This window comes from Parasteatoda tepidariorum, chromosome 7 (genome assembly GCF_982258835.1).
Source record: "Parasteatoda tepidariorum strain Cologne lab strain chromosome 7, Ptep-v5.0, whole genome shotgun sequence".
Classification (NCBI taxonomy): domain Eukaryota; kingdom Metazoa; phylum Arthropoda; class Arachnida; order Araneae; family Theridiidae; genus Parasteatoda; species Parasteatoda tepidariorum.
In genome coordinates, this window is record NC_141761.1 from 78682231 (window position 1) to 78706198 (window position 23968).

The window sequence follows — 23968 nt, forward strand, 5'->3', positions numbered from 1 at the left end:
ATTGCAGTAAGTTCAAGAACAATTAGAAAAAGGTTATCAGGATTTGGACTACAAGCTAGAATTCCAAGGAAAAAAACATATTTAAATCAAAAACAAAGCAAAAAACGAGTTAAGTGGGCAAAAGAACACATTAAACTGTCAGAAAATCAATGGAAGCAAGTAATCTGGAGCGATGAGTGTAAAATATCGCTCTTTCGTAGTAATGGTAGAAAATATGTGAGACGTTGAATAGGTGAAGCACTTCATCCTGATAGCATTGAAGCAACTACAAAAAACCCAATAAATGTCATTTTTGCATGTATGTCTGCAGATGGTGTGGGTGATTCAAGTGAAGTGATTCAAGTGATTGATGGCATCCTGAATGCCAAAAAATAAATCGAAACTGTCCTGAAACCAAAATTGATACCTTCCATCAGCCATCAATTGATACCATCCAGATACCTTCCCCAACAACGCAAGATTCATTTTTCAGCAGGATTCAGCTCCATGCCACACAGTCAAAGTATGTAAAGAATGGTTTCAAAATAAAGGCATAGATATATTACCATGGTCAGGAAACAGCCCTGATCTCAATCCAATTGAAAATTTGTGGCGACGCTTGAAAATTCTTGTACGAAAAAAACGCCCATCCAATAAAAGACAACTTATTGAAGCAATAATTGATTCTTGGCACCACGTGATTACGAAAGATGAACTCCAAACACTCGTTCACTCGATGAAAAGACGCTGTGAAGCTGTCTTAAAAAATAAGGGTTATCCTACTAAGTATTGATTGTGTAAGTATCACTTTAAAAAAATGCAAATCTGAGATAGATCTTACTATTAGTTGCATAACTTTTTTTGTAATACAGATATTGTAATACTGTATTTATTAATAAATTGTACATTAAACTACCTTCATTTTGACATATAAACGTTTGTATTTAAGTGAAAATTAATGTATTCTACAAGCACACAAAGTTGAATAACATGAAACTTTCAAAAAATGTCCACACTTTTGGCCACCACTGTATGTATATATATATATATATATATATATATATATATATATATATATATATATATATATATATATATATATATATATATATATATATATATATATATATATATATATATATATATATATATATATATATATATATATATATATATATATATATATATATGTAAGACACGTCTCAGACTGCCACGATACGACTACAAGTTTCTCAGATCAGGGGGTTTTGTAACCAGTGTACTGAAGAATATCCAGACGAAGTTAATACATGTGAAATACAGCGGATAAGCTGACCATGCACCAGATGTTACCCACCCAATTCCATTGTTGACCATACATTGCATACAAGAAAAGGGAGAAAATGATCCTTTGGAACCAAAACACTCACTGTCATCATTGGCTCATTCGCGTTCCATTCAGAATAGTCAAGAGGCGAGTCATCACTCCATTTAAACACAGTACCTTTATCAATATTTTCCAGTCCAATCCACATAGTTCTTCCCATATCTAGCATAATGTCTGTGATAAAACCTTAACGAGAAAATACATCATATAATTCAGTTCTATGCAAACAGATTAAATTAGGAAACGAGGGTAAAAAAACAAAATTACATTAATCATAGCAGTTAGTGCAAGATTACACCCTTATTTTGTGAAAAGCAAGACTAAATAATTCTTTAAAGAAAAACTTTAGTTTTTTGACATTTATGGCAGTACAACTGTTACTTTAAGGAAGTGACGTAAAATCACATCCGGTTCTGACAGACCATGTGCCGTAGACTGGAATAATTGAAAATCTGAAGAGGCAAGATCTGACGAATACTGCGGATGGGGACTTCCCATTGATGCGTTTCCAAATAGCAAAATCAATTTTCATGCAAAATCAACCTTCAATGTCTCTTGGCTTCAGTTCGGGTGGAACCCAACTTCCTCTGTTTGGGATCCTTCCCAACAATTTTAAATGATATGAAATTGCTTACTCGCTCACTTGTAATGTAATCCTTTTATGTTTGAGATGAATCTTCCAATACCTTGGCTTCGTACAATTTTAGCCTTCCACTGCGTTCTTTGTCTTCCACGTCAAACCATTTTTAAGCTTCTGAAACCACTCACAACAACTTCTCTCACTTAAATCAGCCTCACCATATTCTTCTCCAAGCAATCGATGAGTCTAAAACAATTACGCAATGCTAATACGGAATCACACACACACACACACACACACACATATATATATATATATATATATATATATATATATATATATATATATATATATATATATATATATATATATATATATATATATATATATATATATATATATATATATATATATATATATATATATATATATATATATATATATATATATATATATATATATATATATATATATATATATATATATATATATATATATATATATATATATATATATATATATATATATACACTGGTTATCATAAATTAAGGAAAAATCACAAAAATAGCGATAACTCTTTCAAAAGTAAGCCAAACCGTGCAAAATTTGCATATGTTATCCACTAAGAGTAGCTGAGTAAAATTGCAATATGCAAATTAGTGGCGCTGCACTCGGCTTACGTCATCTGCCTGGAGCATAAAAGTCCAAGTTTGAGAGAAAGCACACAAATTTTACTGTGATTGCGACATTGAAAATCTGAGATAGCCAATTCGTAATAATGACCTCTAGGCATCATTTGCCTGAAGAACTACGATGGAGAGCCATCGGGAGACTAGAGGCAGGGCAGAGTCAATCAGAAGTGGCCAGATGGCTAAATGTGAGTCCATCTGTGGTTCATAGACTTTGGAGGCAATTTCAAACCACAGATTCGGCATCTAGGAGGTTCAGTCAAGGACGGCCAACTGTTACGACCAGTGCCGATGACCGATATTTGACATTAAGTGCACGCAGGAATAGAACCGCTACTCCGACACATCTTAGATCCTCTCTTGCTGCAGCCACCGGAAGGTTGGTGTCAACGTCAACTGTGCGCAGAAGGCTCCACGAAGGTGGTCTGTATGCGAGACGACCAGCCATTTGCGTGCCGCTCACATCACGCCATAGGAGAGACCGTTTGCAGTGGGCCCGACAACATGTCCACTGGACGTCAGATCAATGGAGGCCTGTTCTCTTTACGGATGAGTCCAGGTTTAGTCTAGAAAGTGACAGTAGACGTTATTTGATATGGAGAGAACCTGGGACCCGTTATCATCCATCAAACATCCGTGAAAGAGATGCATACGGAAGAGGCAGTGTCTGTGTTTGGGGAGGCATATCCTTAGGAGGGCGCACATACCTCCATGTCTTTCCAAGGGGAACCGTGAATGCTCAGGTTTATCGAGACAACATCCTTGATGCTTATGTGCGCCCATATGCCGGGGCAATTGGTGATTGCTTCCTGTTACAGGACGATAATGCAAGACCACACAGAGCTCGCATTGTTGATGATTATCTTCAACAGGAAACAATTACTCGCATGGAGTGGCCAGCTCGATCCCCGGACTTGAATCCTATCGAGCACGTTTGGGATGCTCTAGGGAGGCGTGTATCTGCCATCAATCCGCCCCCTCAGACCCTTGCCACGCTTGCAACTGCTTTACAAGAGCAATGGCTCTCACTTCCTATTGAACTGATAGACCGCATAATTGAAAGCATCACACATCGCTGTTTGTGCTGTATTGCTTCTAGAGGCAATCATATTCCATATTAAAGGTACTTTTTCTATTGCAAACCGATACTTCCAATTTGTTTATTTTATACATGTGCTAATTTCTATACTACTATTAATGTCTGATAATTTCTTTTTATGTTGTTTAATACCTTACTATGTGTTGTATATTGTGGGTAAGTTTCATAAAATTCCATGTGTAATTTCTTGAGTTATCGCGATTTTTGTGAATTTTCCTTAATTTATGATAACCAGTGTATATATATATAATATATATATATATATATATATATATATATATATATATATATATATATATATATATATATATATATATATATAATATATATATATATATATATATATATATATATATATATATATATATATATATATATATATATATATATATATATATATATATATATATATATATATATATATATATATATATATATATATATATATATATATATATATATATATATATATATACCTAAATTTTTATTTTAATGTGCAAAGCAACATATTATAGTACTTTTACGCTAAATTTAAAATTCAATAACTGAAAATTATTTTAAAAGTTTTGTTCAAAAGAATTCTTTTTCTTCAAAACTCTTCTTGTTTTCAATTAGTAACCTATTATATTTTCCTTATACCCCTATTATATTTATATTATTGGCAAATTATCCAATAAAATAAGTTGGTTCATATCACCCTATTGCTAAATAAAATATCTTCTTACTTAAAACGTCTTCAGTATTGACCTTTTTTTTTGTCAGTCTACGCGGAGAAAAAATTCTAGCAAAACTACCGAACAAAACAAAACTAAACTATCTAACAAAGCTAATGGTAATGATATTTATTATTAAAAAACCCCCATAAAATTGGTTAATAAAACTAACATATACGATATTTAAAGCATTCATTTGGTAATTTTTCCGTTCATATGGTAACAATTTACCGGATATTCTGGTTTTCAAAATTATAATTTTTAAGACCACACATTTAGCAAAGAATACAAAGCTGAAAAAACTTAGACCGAATAACGGATTTTTATGTCATGCTCAAAAATAACATGAAAACCAAATTTTACCATATTTACTGAAATTCAGCGCATATTATAAAACCATATTTATTTTTAATTTTATAAAAATCCCATCCCATCCCCCTAAGGCCCATCGTTTAAAATTACCGAACTTCTTGGTGTTCCCATATAGAGTAGTGAACAAAAAATCACCATCGATTACCAAACATAACATAGAAAAAAATATTGTTTTTAAGTTCTACATCGAATTTGCAAATTTTTGTTCAATTTTATTAATAAGTTGGTTTGATCACTATTTTTTAATACACATTTCCTTTTATTTTCCTAAAACATCATTTCGAAATAAATATCAATCAATACTAAAAATGTTGCCAGTACTTGTTCCAGACCTGATATGTTCTGGATCAATCATCTACCTCTTTGCGAGATTTTATTTGTGTTGATTATAGTAAGTAATCACGTAACGTAAGTCACGTATTTCATTTATCCTAAAAAACAAAGTTAAAACGATCATCTACCTCTTGCGAGATTTTATTTGTGCTGATTAACGTAAATAATCAGGTAACTCACGTATTTCATTTAACCTAAAAAACAAAGTTAAAATGATCATCTATCTCATTGTCATGTTTTATTTGTGCTGATTAACGTAAGTAATCACGTGGCATAAGTAACGTATTTTATTTAACCTGGAAAAAAAATAAAAATTAAAACTCCCTTATCAGGACATTCAGTAAAAAAGATTAAAAAAAGTTTTAAAAAATGTAGACTTTCGGTATAAACTTTACAGCAAGAAATTTTGTCTCGTCCAAATGTTTCTTTTTTTCTGGGAATATCTTGGTTGTCAAATAATTGGAAATCTGAGGGCAAATGGTCTGGTCATTATAGGGGATGGGATGGAACATCTTTGTCTAACTCAAAAGCTTTTATGGAGCGTACAGCAAGGAACTTTCCCAATGAAACATGATTCTTTTGATTCTTCACTTTTCCATTAATCTAATTGGTCTTTCACCGAGTTGTCAAGGACGCGTAAAGCAGAGGACTTTCCTAATGAAACATGACTCCTTGAACATGACATTCAATTCGTTTAATCAATACTTTACTGAGTTCACGCTTTAGAATCTGTATAACGAAGACCATTTGCTTTCAAAAGTTTTGAAATATTCAGATCTTCCCACATACCACTAACTGAAAATCAGTATAAAATTTCTAGGCAACCCAATAATTTAATACTATAAATTATAAGCGTTATAAATTATAAATTGCACTTATAATGCAGAGTGCCCCGAAACTCTACAAGCATTAGGAGAGGGAGTCGAAGACAACTAGACAAGCACAAATCCCCATACAACTCATGATCGGAACGCAAGTCGTAAAACTCTAGAGCACGAAACATGTTGTGTCACGAAAGGATGGGAACGGCTGCCAACATTCTGGCAGACTTCACACCGTCGAAGGAGTGAACGTATATTGGTGGAAACACCAGGCATCATTCGCATGGTAGCAGCAACTACGGATATCTGGGCAATAAGGCCTTCAGCAGATTCAATGGGACCATTGTCGAAGATGAGGCTCTTCAAATGACCCCATAAGAAAAAGTTCAGACCTAAAATTAAAAGTCCAGTCCCAGAAGAAAAGTCCGCACCTTCTAGCACATTACGACTTGCGTTCGGACCATGGATTGTAAGGTGATTTGTGCTTGTCTAGTTGTCTTCTATCACTTTATGACGTATGTGCCCATGAGTTAGGAACACTCTGTATTAATATGTACTAAGAAATGAATTTTTTTCATAACAGTAATGTTTTACTAAAATAATAAATATTACTTTGTTCATCAGCGCTGTGAATAGATGCTAGAGAAGCGCCCTCTTTTTCACACTCTATCTTAGCCTCATCCCAGCTTTTTCTTTGACTCCATTTTTTTCCGTAAGATTTGTAACATTTATTTCCTATAAAATACATCGAATGCAATTTCGATAAAATATGTTTAAAATCTATAAAAAAATGTGTGCATTACCTTATAAATTAATTGATCTTTAAAATGGTTTACCTTCCTTGAATGAACAACTGTTTCTTTCTTCTGAAGGGCATAGTGATACATCGCGGGTGAAACTTTCCATGGTATATTCTTCTTATTGGTATTTTAAAATCTCAAGTTTTGAGAAAAAGGAGTCTGGGTAAACGTGAAGTTTGAAATGAAAATGTTTTCAAAATATCATGATGCAAACAGATTATGGTAGGATAACTTCCCCGTTGCCTAATCTTGACGTAAGTTGTTTGCATTTCGTTATTTTGAAAGTGCTTTTTTCAGCATTTGTAACTTCACTGTTGACTCTAGATTTACCTGAATTTACTTTTTCTATACTTTAAATTACTTATGAAGGTGAAAGATAATTTGCCATGAGGAATTCCTCCCTTGATATAGCGTTCTCTTAGGGATATTTTTCTTAAGGTTCTACTGTTACATGAACTATTCTATTTTTATAATTGTTCTTAGTTTGTAAAAGTTATTCAAGTATACGTTTTACCTATCTTTTACTTGCATCCTGCCGATAGGCATTTATGGTGGTCAAGAAGGTAACCTCATGTCTGAAAAGTGCCGGGTTTGAATTCCGCTTCGTGCATGGATTAAATTTATCATTCTCTGTTATGTCCTTCTTTTGTTTTGGGGGTGATGTTGATTCACTTATATGGTGTCCACGAAAAACAGATTAACATTGCAGCCCCTCAATGAATAATTGAAGTGAATGAAGGTGAATAATTGAAGTACCACAATAACATATACACTCTATAACAAAAAAATCGACGCACTAAGAAGGAGTTGTCTGATTAAAACGAAAATTGGTGGATAGGAAGACAACGTACAGAATAGTAAATGATTAAAATTTCAGAACAATTGAATAATTTATTGTAGAGTTACAGTAACAAGTTCAATAAGGTGTTGACCCACCTCTAGCCTGGATACAAGTTGCCACACGGCGTGGCATAGACCGATAAAGCTCCCGGATGGTCTCTTACGGTATTTCCTGCCAAATTCGATCCAATTGTCGAACGAGGTCATCAACATTCCGTGCGAGATGCAATCGCCTTCCCATCATATCCCAGACATGCTCGATGGGAGAGAGATCCGGTGATCTGGCAGGCCAAGGAAGAGTTTGACAAGCTTGCAGACAGTTCATAGCAACACGTGCCGTATGTGGTCTGGCATTGTCCTGATGAAAAACCTGCCCAGGGAGCTGCAAAAGGAACGGTAGCAAAACAGGTCTTAGGATGTCGTCGACGTACCGCTGTGCAGTAAGTGTACCTCTGATGACGGCCAAAGGGGTCCGGCTGTCAAAGGAAATGGCACCCCAGACCATAATGCCTTGTTGAGGGCCAGTGTGGCGTGCAATAGTGAAGGCAGAATCCCCCCGTCCCTACCCTGTGCGTCTCCAAACACGTCTTCGATGATCGTCAGGACACAGTTGGAAGCGGGACTCGTCGCTAAAGACTATACGTCCCCAGCCGGCATCATTCCAGCCATGTCTGTTCAAAACATTCTTGCACACGAAATTTCAAAGCAATCGGATGATTGCTTCTTGGTGCGTCGATTTTTTTGTTGTTATAGAGTGTAGTTACCAAATGTGGTGGGAATTTGGAGAAAAAAAGTTAATATGAAGAAAAGCCTAACTTCAGTGGATATGAAAAGTGTTTGTGATGCAATTTTTTAATGTTTGAATAAGACCGGAATAAACGTTGCATTATCAGGGTTCATAAAAATTTGCAATCATTCAATGATTTTAATAATTTTGATTTACGTCAGTAGAGAGGAATTCCTTCCCCCAGGAGGGAATTTCATATAGTTTTTCTAGGCGGAATAAGGTCAGTTTGATTACACTTGCTACAAATTCCGCTGCGTCTTTCGAAAATGTAATTTATGGAATACTTTCGTAAATTTTATAATCAGGGTTCCGAAATCAATGAAAATGTTTCTTTGTTCGAAAAACAAATGCTTTGCAAAGTGAATTTTTTAAACTTGAAATGGATATCCACGTTAAAGGCATATTAGAAAAGAAATCCCTCACAAAATTCATGTCCTCAATGTGCACATTTTAATCCCAAATTTGCAGAAGGAGCTATCAGGCGCATCGTCACCATTTGTGTTGATTTATCGTACCAATTCCGGTTTTCAAATATGAAACGTTGTAAACACAGACTGGTTTTCAGTAATACTAATACTTGTTTCTATTTTACTGTATTTATTTGTTTGTATACATAAAAACAATAAAATTTTAACATTTGCTATGTTTATTTGCTTACAGTTTAAAACATGTTAAAAATCCTGTGTCTGGAAAAATATAATGTATATTTTAAGTTTTGGATTATGGAAAAGTGTTTTAAAAAATTCTAAATTTGAATAAATACAGTATATATATACAGTATATGCTTTGTACAGTATATATATACAGTATATATATCTCTCTATATATACAGTATATGCTTTGAGTGATTAACGAATTAACTAGGTTGAAAACCACTTATCTCGGTGGAAAAATCTCGCCAGATTAGTGATTTTTAAATAGTTTAATAACTTTTTATACACTGAAGAGCCAAAAAAACTTTTATACCTGCCTAATATCGTGTAGGGCCCCCGCGAGTACGCAGAAGTGCCGCAACACAATGAGGCATGGATTCGGTCAATGTTTGATGTAGTGCTGGAGATAACTGACACCATGAATCCTGCAGGGCTGTTCATAAACCAGTGGGAGTAAGAGGGGGTGGGGATATCTTCTGAACATCACGTTGCAAGGCATCCCAAATATGTTCAATAATGTTCATGTCTGGGGATTTTGGTGGATTTCCGATACTCACGGCATACTCGTGAAATGGTCGTACGTGAAAATCCAAATTTCATTGCTATCTCGGAGATGCTATGTCCCATCTCCCGTGCGCCGACTATAACACCACGTTCAAACTCACTCAAATCTGTATAACCTGGCATTGTAGCAGCAGTAACCGATCTAAGAACTGTGCTGGTCTGGTCTTGTCTGGTCTTGTTGGTTGGTCGGGGTCCCTGAGGCCAAGATGGCCCTTTACCCCTTCATCATGAAGTAAAGATCGTTGAGGTGAAACCTTGTGGTGATAAGCATAAGCTAAAGTTGAAGTGGGGAGAAAAATGGCACATTGCCATGGTGCGGAAAAGCTGTGGTGACTTGAAAAAGAGTTGAGAGTAATCAACAAAAATGAAGTCTACTGTGCTTTGCTTGAGGAAAACATCTCGCTGTTTTTAAGATTACTTATCTCGAATTCATAATTAACATCTCCAGTCTCCGCTAGTAACTAAACTGGGCGAGGACCCGAAGGACAATAGATGTTAGTAAAGCCAGACTCCTACTTGCGAAACATGCTTCGACCAATCGGTTTCAAACGCAAATGACCGCCATTAACATGTCGGACAGGCCTAAATGCTACTAACGAAAGGTCAATGCAATCATCACGTTCACGTACGTCTAGGCTAAACAAGTTACTACTGCCGCTTACACGGTGTGTTCACGTTGGCTGGATTTGAAAACTATTTCATCTTGATGTTCTGTCTTTCAAACATTGATCAGTGATCGACGTCGCAGAAGAACTGCAGTCATCAGGTCTGAATCAAACGCTCACGAAGAGAGGAAGAGATCATCGCTAAGGCATGGAGGTGGTGACGACTGGCTGGCCGGAACACATCGTTGGTCATCCCGCTGCATGGCGACCGAGCCCCCGGCTCGGAGAACCCGCAAGGCACGTCTGTCTCCTAAGGCATCTTCCGGTGTGGTGGGTGCGTGGGTGAAGAACTGTGCTAGACACTCGTTGTCTTATATATGCATTGCCGATCGCAGCGCTGTACTTTGATTGGCTCCATACCCCTTTATTTGCATACTCATGCCTGTACCAGTTTTTTTTGGCTCTTCAGTGTATATCTAAACTGTTTGCCCTTTAAAAAACAAATATATTCCTTTACGGTACGATAGTATGGTACGATGTTATATTATATTTTAAAATTATATCGTTGGCTCGAGAGTAAAGGTAGTTAAACTGTGGCTGTTCTATTTTTCCTGGCAAAAGAGCTTCAAAATGCCTTTCTTTACTTTTTCACCTTCCCTTTTTTTGTGAGTTAGATATATAGGGTGTTCCATAATCACTACCCTTAATAAATAGTTTAATAATTACTATCAAAATAAAAAAATATAAGCATAGTTGAGGTCAGTTTGTCGTCAACCCTTACGTCACAAAAATTAAACAGCTTTTTTTCAATAACTTAAATGTGTTACTATTATATTTTTGTTCATTTTTGAAATGGGACTTGAACAATTCATGTACAATAAAGAACTAAAAAAAAATTTCGCAACGTCAAATTTAACACCAAACATAAATGTCAAATAAAGATATTTAAGATGAAAATGTAATACCTAATCGGTACCACTCTTTCTCACAATTTCCAGGCATTAGAGGTGTAGGTTCAGGAGTAGCAAAATCATAGCTTGCATTCACTCCTCTTTTGCAAACAACACCAAGAAATCGATTGCAATGTTCGGTCTTCCATGAACCTGAAAAAAATATAAATATTTATAAATAGTTTAAGAAATATTGCGTGCAAAAATAGTTTAGATCCGCATTCCATCAAAACTTTCATAAGACACTGTATATAATACATAGATTGTCCAAAATGTAAGAAATTGGTTAAATATCTTGAGAAATAAACATTGGATCAAAAAATTTTAAAATTTACGCTTGGAATATTTTTCAAAGATGTATTCATAGTCGATGATAAAATGTGCGACGAAGATGGAGCTGGCTCGGACATATCCTTAGAATGCCCAAAGAAAAAATTTCATCTGTTGCGCTTACATGGGCCCCTGATGGTAAGAGAACAAGAGGAAGACCCAGACTTACCATCCAGCGCATGTTTTTGGGCGAATTAAAAGAATGTGGAATATCTGGCTGGGAGGAAGCAAGATCTATTGCTAAAGACAGGAGGCGTTGGAGGGATATGCTGGAGGCCTTAAGTGCCCAAGGCACGTAGAGGATAAGTAAGTAAGTATTCATACTCGATACCCAATTTCTCCTCCTAGGCTTGGGAGTGCTTCTTGGGAGTGCTTAATTTTTTATTGTAGGTTTGGATTTTTCAGAAAGCATTTTCTCAATTTGGTTCATATGTTGTGCTGAAATGAATGAAGATGGGGTAGTAATTTTTTGAAAATAGACAAACCTTCAGAAATACTGGTCACATTGAAAAAATAATAATGAACTTGTTTGATATATTTAAAAACTTATCAAATGATACCTAACTTGACCCTTGCCTCACCCCAGGGGCTAGAGTGGAAGAGATTGAGTTTTAAAGCACGGTTTTCTTGTACTTCCTTTACCAAATGCTACCGCTATTTGCTTATACTTTTATCCTTTGACAGATTTTTGGCTTCGATCGTTAATTGATTTGGCTCCATGTCTTAAAGCCACGCTCTTCTGCTTTGTTGTTGTTCATTTACGTCGCACTAGAGCTGCACAATGGACTATTGGCGACGGTCTGGGAAGCATCCCTGAGGATGATCTGAAGACATGCCATCACAATTTTGATCCTCTACAGAGGGGATGGCACCCCCGCTTCTTCTACTTTGTAAAGCTTTCATTTAGTTGCTAAAAACATTTCACCATCTTTACCTACATTTCGATTGATATTTTTTTTAATTTTTACTTCTAAATTTTTTAAAAAAATCCTTCATAATTTTTTCAGTTCTTGTAATTACTATTACTGTTATTTAATAGACAAAACTATTTAGCTAAGTTATTTTTGTAGTTAACTTTATACTATCAAATGCGACTCCAAAAAGGGATATTAATTTACTTCAGGATTACTCTAGGCGAAAAATGAGTTTAATTTTGATGAAATAGACATATTTTAGCTTTTTTTTTTTAATTTATTATTCACATGAGATTTAGAGAAATTCTAAACACTTAGTTTGAGCTGCAATGGCTCAGGGGATAGAGCATTCGCCTTCCAATGAGGTGAACCGGGGTTCGATCCCGGCGATGGCTGGTCGATACGAATTCCGCATCCGGCTTGCATCGATCACAGTGCTAACTTGAAACATCCTCAGTGTTAGACGGATCATGGGTTAGAGTCCCCTTGCCGTCGAGCTAACCGTGGGAGGTTCTCGTGGTCTTCCTCCTCTTGTAACGCAAATGCGAGTTAGATCCATCAAAAAGTCCTCCATGCAGGCAAATTTCTCCCAATACTTGATCCAGGAGCTCTCTTGTCTCCTGGATTGGGTTCAAAATTACAAGGCTACGGAGTTGAACATTAGTAGTCGTAAAATCAAAATTGGGTCAGCTGTTCAACTACGATTATAAAAAAATAAGAACCATGGGGTCCGGGCAGCCCGGTTGGTAGGGCACGGGGCTGATGCCCAAGAGATCTTGGTTTCGATCTCGGTGGGTTCAAGGCTACGGAGCTGAAAATTAGTAGTCGTAAATCCAAAAATTGGGTTGACTGTTCAACGACGGTTATATAATCAAATATAAAACACTTAGTCTAATGAGGATTTCAGAACTCTTGATGTAGTATAACAAAAAAAAATATCCCACATGTGTTTGATGAAGGTTGTAACAACTTAGTAAATTTTATAATTATTATCATAAAATTGCATTTTATACATCATAAAACACATAATGTATGCTGTACTAAAAATGTAATATATTGTATAATTTTAAAAAAGCATGCTCTCCCATACCTCTAAGTTTATCAAAATTCACACATTTGCTGACAGTAATGGAAGTATTAAAATTATCTTCCCAGTACAAGAATTGAAGAGGTGTATCATCCGACCATGTTAAAGAAGAATCGAGCCCTCTTGCTGACAAACCTATCCAGAAGTCTGTATTAGGTGCAGTTGACATCTAAAAATTAAAAAAAAAATCCCTCATATATCCTTTGTTGCGATCCATACCGATTTTCTATCAAACTTTCTCTTACAATTTAAAAACGTTTATAAATGGTAAGCAATCAAGACTTTTAAATACGAGTACACGATAAAAAAGTAATAATAAAGTCATAATCTAAAAAAATATAGAACGTTAGAGTTTTTGCATTCGATAGCTAGAGTATATTACGAAATGTGTCTTTATGATACTTATACACATTTTATCATTATGTTGTTGTGTTTGAAACACATCTCTCTGAATACACATTTTTCAAACTCGCTTACTTTTCAAGTTCTTCTCTACCTATTAACTTTTTTTTGGTTGAAAGTGCTTGCAAAAGAGGCGTTTGGTTTGGAAGGAGCCAGTAACAGAATGGCGCCATATTTATCAAAGTTTAAGCCTTAAAAGTAAATCTTAATACACAATTATTTTTTAAAAAAACTCTAAACTCGTACAAAAAAAACTCCTGCGTGCAATGGAAGCTGCATTGGTGATAAACATCATGTTAAACTTGTTAAATTGAAGGAGTTCTTGAGTCCACAAAGAGCACAAATGCTGTTTTTAGAACACTTTTCTTATATTTTGTGAGGTCTTATCTCAGTCGTTCTGAAAATCATAAATAGGCTTTTACGTCCAATGAAATAACAGCAAATGCTCCTCAGCGAATAATACTTTATATAATATTCTAACAAATATTGTGAGTTCATAACAGTTAATCCTATGTGTTGGGTTATGCGTAGTCAATCTCAATGCTAATAAAAATAGCTCAAAATACAAATTTGAAGAAATGATTTGAAGAACGAATGATTTGAAGAATGATGAAGAAATGAAGAAGATTTGAAGTTTGTCATCTAATTTTTTAATAATTTAAAGTTTGCCTTCACTGTTTGGGTTCATAAAAATTAAAAAATTTGAGAATTATCTAATTTTCATGTTTATTATCTTAGTGAATAATCTTGCTTGATTGTCCAATTTAAAAAAAGACTTTATTTAATAATATTCATATTTTCATAAATAATTTTGAAATTTTACTAACATTTATAATATTTGCTCGCTTTAAAATCTATTCTTTTTTAACACTTAAGTTTTGAAGTTCAAAAAGAATTCATATGACGAAACAGATTTTAAAAACTTTCAAGCATTATTATTGAAAGTACTAAAAATAAAATTATTGAAAATACCAATAAATAAGGCAAAATTAAAGAGCGTCCACATATCTAAGAAATTTTAATTTTACATTTTTTTCTCTACATGAAGACTTTGTTATTAAATACAGGGTTATTCATAATTCCCTCCGCCTGTAAACGCCATTTTTCTTTACTACAACTGGCTTCAGTGGTACATGTTACTGCCATCCACCGGCAACTGCTTAAATTAAAACCTGAATACTTTCGGAATAATTCATGTTCTTTTTTGCCATATTCGTCTTCGTTTTTTCACTATAACGCTTCGAAATCCTGGAGGGAATTATAAATAACCCTGTATATATAAAACTGAAATATATTAATTTTATTATTACGAAGAATTAAAATATATTTATCTCTTATGACTTCAGTCAATTCATGGTTACTAGCAGCCTTTAGAGACAAGCTTGGTCACTTTACACAATTATACTGTGCATCATATGAACATTAATGGTAACTCTAATGTTAACAATCCATATGCACAACGCAAGTTGTATTTAAATATTCTTATTCTGCAGCCCCTTCTCCATCTTACTTAGTTTTAAACAATAAATTAACCAAATTTTTTTACCGTCTAGCTGTTGCCCGCTGTTTTGCCAGGGCGGGAATAAAATGATTTCAGTTAAAACTACTTTCAAGAGATGTACGCGATGTTTCTTTCTGTGTTAAATTTTAATAATAATTTAAAATCCGTCTGGCAAATATTAAATCAAACAAGTCACTCTAAGTATGAGTTCGGAACATTTCAGCATAGTTGGCTTAAGAAGTTTTAAAATAATTTCCATCTCTATTGTGAGGTAAGATAGAAAACTCTACCTAATGCTCCATCATTGCGTGCTATACTACCTCCTCACGCACCTCGAGCCATAACTTTCAGTATCATATATATATATATATATATATATATATATATATATATATATATATATATATATATATATATATATATATATATATATATATATATATATATATATATATATATATATATATATATATATATATATATATATATATATATATATACGAGGGTTGCTATTTATATTTCTGGCCTTGGCAACAGTAAGTGTGTTGCTAAGCGACCGCAGACGATTTTAATCGAAAGTTTGATATTTTTAAATTCGAAAAAAGCAGAAGAACAGGCGAATCATTCTTCATCATGACAATGCGAGCTCTCACACATCGACTCAAACAAAGGCATTTCTGACGGAGTGAAAGATCGAACTAATGGGTCATCCGCCGTACAGCCCTGATTTGGCACCCAATGACTTCTTCTTATTCCCACACATCAAAAATAAATTACGTGGACAACGATTTTCGACCCCCGAAGAAGCGGTTGATGCATTCAAAACGCATGTTTTGGAGTTACCTCAATCGGACTGGAAAAAGTGCTTTGAAAATTGGTTCAAACGCATGCAAAAGTGTATTGATCATCATGGAGAATATTTTGAAAAACAATAAAACCAATTTCGATCCTACATATTTGTTTTTTCATTATTAGGCCAGAAATGTAAATAGCAACCCTCGTATATATATATATATATATATATATATATATATATATATATAGGACAGAAGGAAAAAAAGAGAAAAATAAAGAAAATTTAGAAAATCATTAAGTTTTATTTGCTGCACGTAAGCTGCAAGTATATAGCACTCATAAAATAAGTTCAAAAAGTAGAGAAAACATGGAAAGAATTACGGAATAATTAAAAAACAGATAAACAAAATTAATTAAAGAAATATATTATTTAATATAGTTTAATATTTTTTAAACAATATTTTTTTAATTTATATTATTAATTTTCATCTAATTTTCTTTTTCTCTTTTTTCATTATTCTGTAATTTTTTTCTATGTTTTCTCTACTTTTTGAGCTTCTGTAAAAAAAAGGAAAATAACTATGGTGTTGTCAATGAATAGAGAAATGCCCTATTAGTTCATGGTGCCACATAGGGATAATAATAATGAAAAATATAAAAAGAACTCACTAATCGGAGAATAAAATCAGTTTCTTCGAATGAATGAATCGAAGCAAGATGTCCGCCGTTGTCTTGGCAGAAATATTGTGCTGTATCCCAACTGTATTTCGCTTCCTCTCTGACTAAATAACAATGATCTTCATACAGATACCACTGATTTCTGTATACGGAAGGTCCACTAAAGTTGCAAGGAATTTCTGGAAATCGAAACAGAGAAATTTTGATACTAACGGGGAAACTGGTTGTTGCAATCCGGAACTCATTTATTTAATGAACATACAATTTGAAAAAAAAAACTTTTGTGCGAAGATATCATAAAATGTGTGATCAGAAATAGTGTTAAAATTGATAACTTTTCTGCTTACAGTTATAGTGATGTAATATCGAAATCTTCAATAACAGTATCGTTTTTTTTTTCTCTATCAAAACGTGGTACCCATAACAATATGCTTAAAGTAGAAATGGAATGATAATAGTAGCGACGCTAGGCAGAGATGAACGCAAAAAAAACACTAAGATCAAGAGAAATAGCAAACGAATCATAGTGTTGCCTCCGATCTTTCTTTTGCCCACAGAACGGGATCAGTTGAGTTACTGACGTGTCGATAATTTATAAAAAAAGCTTTTTTTTCATTTATGTCTAGAATGTTAAAAATATTATTTTGATTCCATTTAGAGAGTTTTTTTTTACTCTATGGATCCTGTTTCGATGAAATAAAAGTAGGCGTGGTTTAAAAATCACTAAATGTTGGAACTGAAACAGTAGCCTTAACAGATAGATAATTTTTAGCATTCTTGACTGTTTTCCTTTAAATACCTTTATAGAACACTTTATTCCGTTGTTTAGAAAATTATTCTTGACAGTGAATAGTATGTTGATAAAATTATTATATAATCAACGTGTTTCACAAATAGTCTTATTACTTTAAGTGTTCTCCAAATGAAGCAGTAACTCTAGTCAAAGCAACCATAATTAAACCCTAATTAAAGTTAATGTTCAGATAAAAGTGACATGCCAGAGAGAAACTAGAGAATTTGGTATGTCAACAAGTGATGCGGATCACTTGGACTAACAATAAAACAATATTTCAAAAAGAAAAATTATAATTTTGCATTAATAATTTTGTAGATAGATTTAGAAGTTTGTGAAAATAAATATATCGTTTTTTTCTTCTTTTTTGTAATTATTTTTTTTTGGGAGGGGGGGGGGGGTAATTGATTTTTCAAATTGTCAATCATTTCTGGAATACCCGGGCTGAAGGATATACATAAGTTTAACTTATTGGCTATTATTGTAATTGATTATCACATACCTAATATCATTATTAATCTATACATAATCAGTTGATCTAGTAGACCTGAAAATCTGAATTTTCGGTTAGTAGCCTGTGGCCGGTATACTCTAATGACTGAGTAGCCACTTTACCTCAAACTTATTGAGTCGGTGACCGATATGGATGAGTCCTTTTCATTCAACATCCCTTTGTCGTTAGCTTTCTTGGCTGGATTAAATTTAAAAAAAAAAACCCATATTAGAAATAGCCTACGGCTATAAAAAGTCAATTAGACAATGAAAACAATACGGCGAAATTTAATTGAACATACTGATCTTAAAGAGCTTTATGTAAAAATATATGAGTAGGTAAAACATATTTAATGTATACATTACAACCTTGAAATATGTGAATCTTTCAACCACAAATTGATAGATTCTGACGGATCCAAACTTTGAATGGTGGCATTGAACATTTTAATGAAAATTCTGTTTTCCAGAGGCTCTTTCAACAACGTTGTACTTTTATCATTAAACAATTTTTAAAAAGATGATGGGAAAAAGTGACCGGTTGTTTATTTAATTAAAATCTTTTTTTTTCTTTTCTTGTTTTTGTTAACTCACCACTTTTTTTTTTTTTTTTTTGACTCGCCACTTGGTAAGTGTCTATCTTCAGGTCTATAATCCAGTTTTAAAAAGAATTTTATGTGGATATCAAAATTTACCGCAGAGGATTTAATCAATATTTAGCGCAATTATAATAAGAGTATGAAGGGCATGTGGCTTATCACAGTTTAATGAGATGGAACAAAATTCACGAAATTAACTTCAAATTTCACGAGTTCAAATTTTAGGGGTCTTCAAAACACATAAATAATATAAAAACTAACATTTTTAGGAGGAGTAAGTGCTTTTCCTTCTTTTATGCAACAAATACTTATCATGAAAAGTTTATTCTCTTTGCATTGAGTGTAGCAACAAGCACAATACAAAAGGAAATATTTTAAGACAACATATAAATAGCGTAGTAAACATTTAGGAAAAATAGGAATTTACGATGATTTACTTTAATCAACTGATGAAAACTTGCCAAAAAAATCGACAACTATTCACATTATTTAAATTTCAAACGAATAATGTAAGCTATTCAAAAAAATTGATTCTTACTTTTTGATACATTCTCCAAATTAGGAATTACCGGGTTTCTAGCTAAAAAAAAGTAACAAGAATAACATTATAACACAAAATATCATGAAAATATGAAAGATCTTAATACTGTCTAAAGTGAAGTGAAAAAAGTATCCATATTATCTTACTGACATCCAAGCTTTAAAGAATCACAATGTCATTTTCGTTTACATATTGTTCTCTATTATATATAGCTTAGAGGGAAGCTATATTATTCACTATAGTATGTAGTTTAGAGGAAGCTATATTATTCGCTATTATATATAGCTAAGATTGAAGCTATATTATTCATTATTATATATAGCTTAAAGGGAAGCTATATTATTCACTATCATATATAGCTTAGAGGGAAGCTATATTATTCTCCATTATATATAACTTAGAAGGACGTATACTTATAAATGTGAAGGAAATTATTTTTTCACCCTTAAGCTGCATAATCATTATATATTTCGACATCTGATATAGCAATGTTTACTTGTAAAAAAGTACGATTGATTCTATGCTGTAATTTTTGGTTGGCGCTGTTCCAAATATGAAAATTAAAAGCTGCATTTTAGGCATATTTTACTTTTTTGTAATGGAAAAGATAAAAATGCTGTTCAAGCAAGAAAAAATTATGTAATGTGCATGAAGAAGATGTATTGACAGAATGCCATTGCCAAAACTGGTATCGAAATTCTTGATCCTGAAATTTTGATGTTGCGGACGCACCACGTTCTGGAAAGCCAGTTGAAGAGGATGAAGACACAATAAAGGCATTAATCGACATAAATCAGAGAATAAAAACTCGTATGATTAATAAGAAAATAAAATTATCGAATTCGGCCGTTCACGATTATTTGAAACACCTAGGTTTTAGCCTCAAAGTACAACGTATGGATTCCCTATGTTCTTACGGAAAGAAATTTGTGTATAATGATGTTTGAGTAAAGATAAGCTTAACCTATTGCTTTGGAAATTAATTGATAAACCAAAAAAAAAATCGTCATATTTTATTAACCTGAGAACTTGAACGTTTTAGTCTTTAGATTTCGGCATATGTAACTTTAGGTAACTAACTATACTACTTATTATAATCAAAAACGGAAATACCAATTTTCTTGAGTTTAAACCGAATGCTTCAAATTCGCTTACACATTATGCTTTTATAAAACGTAGCGAAAAGAATCTTAACATCCAAGAAATGGTAAAAACAAATTATGAAGACTGTACCATAAACTATAATTTTATCAGCAACTTTTTAATTTAAATGTATTGGTATTCAAAACGAAATTACATAGCAATGTAATTTTTAATACATTTTTATTCCCGGAATATTATTTAATCAGATATGTTATACCAAGAACCTGTTATATATAGAAACATAGTATACATAGTAGCATGTAAAAATTATGCTATTTAGAACACGTTTTGATCTTCAGAACAATATTTCAGTCATTAATATCATAGTCCTTACTGGTAACAAGGAATTAAAAGTAACTATTAAACGAAGTAACAGCAATAAAATTTCGGATACTTTTAATCTTTATAATGATGTTTTTACCTAGCATTGCATTTTACCTAACATTGCATTGATGTTTTTACCTAACATTGCATTGTTTTAACCCAAACGTTGCATTAAAAATATAATGATATCCAAAAAAGTAATATAGATACATGTAATGAGGGCAATGTGAAATACATAAAACATATAATAATAGCATACTTGGTGGTGCCTTGCAAATAAACCATCTCTTAACACCGCAATAATCTAACTCCCATTGAGAGTTCTTGTCACCGTGCTTTACACAAAACTTTGTCGGACTACTGAAATCAGGTTCACCTCTGTACCAATTAGTATATAGAGAAGTAGAATTATCAACCCAGTGTAAAACTATAAAATTGTAAATATGTATGTATAACAACTGTAATGTACTGTAAATAACAACTATAACGTACTGTAAGTATTAGTATATATATGGAAGTAGAATTCTCAACCCAGTGTAAAACTGTAAAATTGTAAGTATGTATAAATAACAACTGTAATGTACTGTAAATATTAATATATAACAAATAAAAGCGCGCCATATAGATACTACACATGCTAGTGATACAAACACAACAAAACGAAAGTTATATAAGCAAAAGAAAATTCAAAATATAAATCACGCATCACAGGTATAATATGATATAAAAGTTGAAATTTATATAGGTCAAGAAATTTAGAGAAAAAAATATTTAGAATAAGACGAGGACTTCTGGCATTATTACCGTACTTTATGGCGATAAGTACCATACTAGCACGGTAATTGTACCATCTGATATAATTATTTCTGATTTTAAAAAAAACGTAATTCTGGTAATAAAATCAAAATGTGTGGTATTTAAATAATTCATTTCAAAAAAATTTCGTCGATATGGTAATGCCTTACGGGAAATTCTGGTCTTCAAAATTACAATTCTAATTCCATACTTTTAGTAAAAAATACAGAACTGAAAAAGAAATGTTACTGAATAACTGGTTCTTATGGCATGCTCAAAGCTATCAGGATATATATATATATATATATATATATATATATATATATATATATATATATATATATATATATATATAAATATATATATATATATATATATATATATATATCTATATATAAATATATATATATATATATATATATATATATATATATATATATATATATATTATATATAATATATATATATATATATATATATATATATATATATATATATATATATATATATATATATATATATATATATATATATATATATATATATATATATATATATATATATATATATATATATATATATATATATCCTGATAGCTTTGAGCATGCCTTAAAAACCAGTTATTTAGTTAAATAACTGGTTTACAGAACTAAATATCCGCATTCGGACAAAAAACTCGATACAGAATATGCAAACACTTTCGATAAATCAGCATTTGCAGCAGAAATAAACAAATAAGAAAAAACAGTCGACATATTTCAAACGCATCAAAAATAGGCGCTCATTTTCAAAATTTGCCAGACGTGAATGTAAAGGAGCAAAAATTATTTAAAATAAAAACGAAAAGTTGCCAGCTAAAAATGGAGAAACAAAACATGAAAAACCGAAGAAGTTGTTTTTGCTTCTTTACATTCACATCTGGCAAGTCTTGAAAATGGGTGCCTATTTTTGATGCGCTTGAAATATGTCGACTGTTTTTTCTTATTTGTTTAAAAATATTACATTACCAAAGAGATGAATAAGTGTTTTCAGTGATTAAATAAATAATCCCTTGGAACTGAAGTGGTAAATTATTACCTTATTGAAAACTTCATTCGCTTAAGAAATAAACAAATAAGAAAAAACAGTCGACATATTTCAAGCGCATCAAAAATAGGCGCCCATTTTCAAAATTTGTCAGACGTGAATGTAAAGGAGCAAAAATTATTTAAAATAAAAACGAAAAGTTGCCAGCTAAAAATGGAGAAACAAAACATGAAAAACCGAAGAAGTTGTTTTTGCTTCTTTACATTCACATCTGGCAAGTCTTGAAAATGGGTGCCTATTTTTGATGCGCTTGAAATATGTCGACTGTTTTTTCTTATTTGTTTATTTCTTAAGCGAATGAAGTTTTCAATTAGGTAATAATTTGCCACTTCAGTTCCAAGGGATTATTTATTTAATCACTGAAAACACTTATTCATCTCTCTGGTAATGTAATATTTTTTTTCTGCACTATAGTACTGTCGAAACGTTTAATATATTAGAATGATCATATTTTGTCCGTTTCATACAACAGCAAAAAATTAATACAATAAATTTATTTCACTTCATTTTTTAACCAAATACCAACTTGTTAGAAATCAAAAAATATAGTTTAAATTAATTATAGTTATTTTTTTCCTATTAATGAATATTTTTGAACCAGAATCTATCAGATGTGTGACCGTTAAATTTTTCAAACTTGTTGCCCATGAATTCCGTTTCAGAAAATTGGAAATCCCAGACCTACGACAAGTCTTATATTTTCATATCGTATTTTCGACCTTAAACTTTGGGCAAACCTAGCGGTTTAAGTTTTATAGCTCATGAAAACTATCTTTTTTAGAAGAGTATTACAAAGAATTATTATTTATAATCAGTTTTAAAAGATAGTATAGAAAAAGTTGCTTTTTTTCTACAACCAATTACATGTAATGGCATGTATTAGTTTTACAGTATGATGTTTATTTGTTAATTGCAACTTGAAAAGAAGTGAAATGATAATGCCTAACCCTGTGATTTAAATCAGATTTAATTGGATACCAGTAAGTGACGTCACGCGTGTGCGACGCCTGTGGGTGAACATAACTGGCTTAAGGCTCCTATACTATGTCTGCTTCAGGGGCTCTAGACTGGCTATTAAATCAATAAATGTGATGATTTGTCTACGATGACGTCACTTTCAGGCATCCGATTGTATTTTTAAAAACGATAAAAGGCAAATTACTTACGGTCATCTTTTCCTCTTTTAAGTCCAAACCAAAGTCCTCTATAGTGACCCTTGGCACTTCTGTAAAAATTAACTTGAAATAATGAAAAGAAGTCAGTATAATTTAATAAAAACTTCAAACTTTAATAATGAATAATTATTTCCTCCACGGGGAGACAGTGAAAGATACATG

At 32.5% G+C, this 23968-nt stretch overlaps 1 protein-coding gene across 2 annotated transcripts in view; it reads right to left on the reverse strand.

Moving 5' to 3' along the window:
- Positions 1 to 23968, reverse strand: part of LOC107446703 (macrophage mannose receptor 1) — a 67539-nt gene that overhangs the window by 17726 nt on the left and 25845 nt on the right. For both annotated transcript variants that reach the window (XM_087168104.1, XM_043048114.3), the window contains exons 9-16: positions 23798 to 23856; positions 21010 to 21177; positions 19281 to 19322; positions 16850 to 17037; positions 13486 to 13651; positions 11167 to 11304; positions 6565 to 6687; positions 1389 to 1531 (exon numbers count right to left, since the gene is read on the reverse strand). In XM_087168104.1, coding sequence (XP_087024230.1) covers positions 1389 to 1531; positions 6565 to 6687; positions 11167 to 11304; positions 13486 to 13651; positions 16850 to 17037; positions 19281 to 19322; positions 21010 to 21177; positions 23798 to 23856 — 1027 coding nt within the window. The remainder of the gene's footprint in view (positions 1 to 1388; positions 1532 to 6564; positions 6688 to 11166; positions 11305 to 13485; positions 13652 to 16849; positions 17038 to 19280; positions 19323 to 21009; positions 21178 to 23797; positions 23857 to 23968) is intronic.